The 6,000-nt window shown below is 35.4% G+C and overlaps 1 protein-coding gene across 4 annotated transcripts in view; it reads left to right on the top strand.

Moving 5' to 3' along the window:
- LOC101417561 (zinc finger protein 709-like) overlaps positions 1–5,508 on the top strand; it is a 113,838-nt gene extending 108,330 nt beyond the window's left edge. For 2 of the 4 annotated variants that reach the window (XR_011648515.1, XM_071214410.1), the window contains one exon: positions 191–5,508. Coding sequence is in view for 2 of the 4 variants with exons in the window: in XM_071214410.1 (XP_071070511.1) it covers positions 191–226 (36 nt within the window). In the remaining 2 variants the exon portion in view is untranslated. The remainder of the gene's footprint in view (positions 1–190) is intronic. The other 2 variants (XR_011648516.1, XM_071214411.1) reach the window with 1 other exon arrangement.
- Positions 5,509–6,000: the final 492 nt, after the last annotated feature.

Genomic DNA, 6,000 nt, shown 5'->3' on the forward strand with positions numbered 1-6,000 from the left:
ATAAAATAAGGTGGCAGTCTCAGCCAGTCTCAGTCAACTTCTATATTCTGCTGTACTCTGCTGTGTAGCAAAAGTGAGGCTTGCTTGCTGATGGTGAGTCACCTATTGAACAAGTCAAAATTGCTAGAAATTGTACAATGAAAACCAAGGTGTAAAAATCTTTATTCTGTAGTTCTGATCACTCCCACAGGTGAAAACTAAGAGTATTTCCAAATTAGTGTTCTAATCCTGAGTGAAGCCAGTTGCCCAAGGAGTGCCAGTTCACCAGGAGCATCTGACAGAGCGAATGAGTGTCAATCATTGAACAGCTTGGAATGTGTCTTCAGACAAAGCTAAGTGTCTTTTGCAATTTCTCTCTAAAGATGGATAACTTAAAAAAGAATATATATGCTGTTCCCACCAGCTTTTAAGAAGGAGTGCCATCTTTATAGGCACCTAACCTTGTCTACCTCTGTAATCCAATGTGTCCTCTTTTAAAAACGGGTATTCCAAATTTTTAATTAAGTTTGTTTCTTTCAGAGTGAACATATTATTAACCATATGAAAACTTCATCCAACTTCGTACAAAATGCCAGATCCATCTTCCTCCAGTTAAAATAAATTAATAAGAGTTTTACACCTTATTAGACAATGACTGCAGCCCATGGCCAGCAGGAAGCAGTTACAGAAAAGAGATCGTCTCCCTTCAGCACCCCTTTTAAATTAAAGGTGTAAACTCTTTAAGAGTAAAATAAAAGTAATAGATGGATCTGGAACCTGACTGGAAATCCACGTGAGTGCCAGTGGCAGCAGAATAACTGCAGGAGGCCCCTGCCCAAGAATCTGCTGCCCAGAATGAAAAGTTCTAAACTTCTAAAAACAGCCCTGGATGCTGTACTAAAGACTGATAAATAATCAGTCAAAACAAACAGCCATCCACCTCATAGCTCCAACAATAATTATGCCAAAGCTTAACAAGTTAAACTTTGGCAAAAAGGGGGGAATGATGTGGGCTATGGGTGGAAGGCTTCTTGTCTCTTTAGAGATAACCTAAGCTGAAGGCTGTGGGTGTGGAACGGTAAGAGGCTGCAGTCCTGCCCTTAGGGACAATGACTACAGGCTCCAGTCCCAGGAAACAGTTTGACAATGCAAGGGCTATAAACTTTAAGTATTTAGGGGAAATGCAAAAAGTAAATATGCTAAAAGCTTATCTAGAATGTCTGGAGTCCATGCTAAAAGCTTACCTAAGATGTAGAAAATAGACATGCTAATTGAAGCCTATTGAGAACTGAAACAAAGCGACCATTTGGCCTTTCCTCGTGGTATAAAAGACATTTGAAAATCTTGTTCAGGGCTCGGGATTCAAACAGAAAGCTCCCGAGTCCGGCCGTCCATCAAATAAACCATTTTTCCTTCTCAAAATCATTCCTGAGTCCTGGCCTCTCTATACTCAAATAATTGAACTTCTCTCTAATTCCACATTACCTCACCCCTTGCCTTTGCCTATGGTCATTTCATAATAGCTTCTGCCCCTACAGTCCAGAGAAGAACTGGGGCATCCCTGTTTTCTGTCCTGGTATTAGTAACCCTGCTTTCTCTCATGAATCCAAGTGTAAACTAAATTGCTACCTGGTGGAATTCTAGCCCTTAGCGTTAAATGAGCCCTGTAGTTTTATTATCTCCAAGGACTGGGGGTGGGAATAAAGGAAGTCTCCTCCCTTAACTGTCAGTGTTCCTAAGAGTGGCAATTCATGAGAGAAACCAGTCTGTCTCCCTGAGGCTTCAAATAACCTCAGTAAATATACATAGAATTAATCTTGTTTCTTATCAAAATTCTGCTAAATTCAAGGTAAAATATAAAGTTCTGAAACAAAAGAAAATGGTTGCTAAAGCATTGAGAACATTTTGGTTACAAGCCATTAGTAAAGAAACAAAATTCTTGTGCAAAACTGCACAGTCATAATGCATTAAGAAAAAGTTTCAGGAGTCTTTGAAATGTTTTGCAGTCACACTTATTTTGTTAAAATATAGAAGTTTTAAGTAACTAAAGTTATGCTTTTTGACAAACTATTCATGTCTGCCTATTTGCTCAAATTGTTAGGTTAAATATGCAGTTATCAGGTAATATATATTTCTAGAGCCCAAATTAAGCTAAACAGTATATAAAATAATGCAAATTATCAGTAACATCAATGAGTTGTGTTTCTGTGTCTAACTCTATTTGTGTCTGCCCATTTGCTCAATGTATGTCTTCATACATCAGAATGATAATATCAAATTAACAAGTGAAAATTCCTAAAAGAGCTCTATTCAAATTGTTAAAAATTAAATATGCAGTTATATTTGAATAAATATTCTTGGAGCCCTATTTTAGACTAAGCAGGATGAAAAAGTCTTATAGAAATCTAATTACAGGAACTATTGGGAAAGGACATCATCTTTGCAAGAGCTTTGAGGGCAGGACTAGGTGTGGCAGATTATACCTATCTACTAGTTTGGGAAATTAAAAATCAGTTTTTCCTGTAATTTCCCAGTTTAAACCTTTTGTCAGCCATAAAATAAAGGTAAGTAGTGGCTCTGTTGACAAATTTCAGTAAATAAAGAAAAGTCCATAAAAACTATGGAGAGATTATTCCTGGATTATGATTAACAAATTAAGTAATTGTGCAATGTATTTTATTTTATTTTTTTCCCAAGTTACTCCAAGAGTTTTATTCAGACTATTATTTTTGTTTTTTTATTTTTATTTTTATTTTTTTGTCTTTATTTTTTAATATTACATTAAAAAAATGAGGTTCCCATATACCTCCCACCCCCTCTCCCATGCCTATCCCCATGCTTTTAAAAATTATTCATTTTCATAACTTAAAGAAAAGATGTTTTCAGCTTCCTTAAAAAAAAAAAAGAACATTCTTGCATAAAGTATAATGGTTTCAATTTTATTTAGCTTGGATGTAATCTCCCTTAGTTTATAAAATACCCATTAAGTAAACTAACATTTTATGTATAAAATCTTTAGAGTAATAAAAATTGTAAGTTCACAGTAATGAAATCGCGCTAAAGAAGAAAGATTGTAGATATGCTCTCTTAAATAAAGTAAATTTCTTTAGTGAGTAATTGTAATTTAATAAGTTTATTTAAACATAAGGTAACTAGTCAATGTGGTTGTAGTCAATTATAAAGAGTTTGTAAAACATCTTCCAAACTGAAAATGTTTAAGTAGTTCTAGTTCTAGAAGTCATTGTTAACTAAAAACTTGGATTGGCATTGGTGGCAAAGAATAAGTTCATGATAATAAAACCTGTCTGAAGGTCACCACAAGGTGCATATTTAAACAAATAATAATAAAAAACTTATCTTGATTCTATTGGAAATCTTCTGTTTTCATTTTCACAATGAAAAATAGTTTTTCCCCTCTATTACTAAAGTAAAATGCCTACTATTATCTTAATGGTAAAATTGTATAAGTGAACAATCATTTGATATATGATGTGTTGCATTAAATTATTTAAAATATATATAAAAACAAGGAATAAACTTTAACATTGTCAAATTCTTTTGTGCATTTAAACCAGGCCTTCAATACATTACAAGTTGCCTTTCCATGTGTGCTATTGGCTAAGCTGGTCACTGACCCCTCAATTAGAAATATTTGCTATATAAGCCTCTGGTTCTGCTCCTGAAGTTGATGGAAACTACCTTGCAGTTTCAAGCTCCTGCAGCAGCCAGTGATGACTCAGTACAGCCAAGTGTACGTGGATATCACCTCCAAACTGTCACTGTTCCAGAGTGCCAGAGAGCATTATGTACCAGGCTGGTAGAATACTAGAAACTCTCTAGAATCAATGATGCTGTGACTGGCTCACTGTGTGAAGAACATGCTAAGTGAAGCCATGATACCAGGATACTGGAAGTAAAACTTAAACACAATTGGCATTATGGCCTGCTCCCATGGAGAGATAACATGTAAAGTATTATAAAATAATTAATATTAAAGTGCTGTACTTTTATCCTGTACTAAAATATGCCTAATAATTATGTTATCTTTTCTATTCTGGATCAGGTACAAAAGTATATTAGACATGTTAAATTCCTGGTAACTTTATTTTCTAAATAATTAATAAACATGTCTATAAAATAAGGCAACGGTCTTAGCCAGGCTCAGCCAACTTACTATTCTAGTGTACTCTTGTGTAGCAAAAATGAGGCTTGCTTGCTAATAATGGGTCACCTATTAAACAGTCAAAATTATCAGAAATTGAACAATTAAAACTGAAATTTAAAAAAAAAACCTTTATTCTGTAATTTTGATCCCCTCCCACAGTTAAAAACTAAGAATATTTCCATCTTAGTGCACTAATCCTGAATGAAACCAACTGTCCAAAAGGTGCCAGTTCACCAGGAGCATCTAACAGAACATGAGTTCTGATTATTAAACAGCCTGAAATGCATCTTCAAAAGAAAGCCAAGTATCTATTGCAATTTCTCTCTAAAAATACCTTAGAGAAAAAAATATATATATATATATATATGTATATATACTGTTCCCACCAGCTTTTAAAAAGGAGTGCCATCCATCTTTATAAGCACCTAACCTTGTCTACCTCTGTAATCCAATGTCCTCTTTTAAAATGAGGTATTCCAAAATTTTAATTAATTTTGTTTCTTTCAGAATGAACATCTTATTAACCATATGAAAACTTCATCCAGCTTCATACAGAATGCCAGATCCAACTTCCTCCAGTTAAAATAAGAGTTTTACACCTTGTTAGGCAATGACTACAGCCCATGGCCAGCAGGAAGCGGTTACAGAAAAGAAATCATCTCCCTTCAGCACCCCTTTAAGATTAAAGGTGCAAACTCTTTAAGGGTAAAACAAAATTTATAGATGGATCTGGAACCTAACTTGAAATCCACGTGAGCACCAGTGGCCCCAGGATGACTGCAGGGGGGCCCCTGCCCCAGGATTCTGCTGTCCAGAATGAAAACTTCTAAACTTCTAAAAATAAGGTCCTGGATGCTACACTAAAAATTGATAAGTAAAGTAATCAATCAAAACAACAAACAGCCATCCACCTCATAGCTCCAACAATAATTGTGCCAAAGCTTTGCAAGTTAAGCTTTGGCATAAGGGGGGAAAATGGGGTGAGCTATGGGTGGGAGGCTCTTTGTCTCTTCAGAGATAATCTTAACCTAAGCTGTCTGTCCTGACTTGTGGGTGTGGGATGGTAAGAGGCTGTAGCCTGCCCTTGGTAATCATGACAATGACTCCAGTCCTAGGGAACAGTTTATCAATGCAAGCCAAATGTGCTAAAAGCTTATCTAGAATCTCTGAAGTCCATGCTAAAAGCTTACCTAGGATGTGGAAGATATATATGCTAATTCAATCCTATTGAGCACTGAGACAAAGAACGATTTAGCCCTTCCTCTGTATAAAAAGAACTCAAAATTCTTGTTCAGGGCTCGGGTTTGAAACAAGAAGCTCCCGAGTCTGGCTGGCAATCAATAAACCATTTTTCCTTCTCAAAATCATTAGTCCAGGCCTTTCTGTATGCAAATAATTGAACCTTTCTCAAATTCTACAACATCATGAACCAGGCAGGAAGATGGATTTTGAGACTATTGATAGTGAATGACACAAGGCATGACTTTATTAGACTTATCTTGAGTAACATCTGAGTTAATTGAGGTATGCCTTTTGAATTATAGGACTGATGCAGTTATCAACTGCATAAAAAGAGGATTCATCATCAAAATGGTGTTTTTCCTAGAGAGAAAGAAGCTCTGAACTACAGAATTTGGTGAAAGCAGCCTCATTAAAACTTAGATTCCTTACCTTCTTAGTTCTTTTTTGTTCTGATAAGGTAAGGAGAGAACTTTCACCAAATATGAGAATTCTAATTTATTTTAGAAAGAATTTTCTTTTTATTCAGAAGATATTATTTAATTTGACTGCAGACAGTTGGGCAAAGACCATCTGAGGTTAGGTGAAGTTATTGTGGAGATAACAGTTGTCTCTGG

The sequence above is a fragment of the Dasypus novemcinctus genome, chromosome 3 (assembly GCF_030445035.2).
Source record: "Dasypus novemcinctus isolate mDasNov1 chromosome 3, mDasNov1.1.hap2, whole genome shotgun sequence".
Taxonomy (NCBI): Eukaryota; Metazoa; Chordata; class Mammalia; order Cingulata; family Dasypodidae; genus Dasypus; species Dasypus novemcinctus.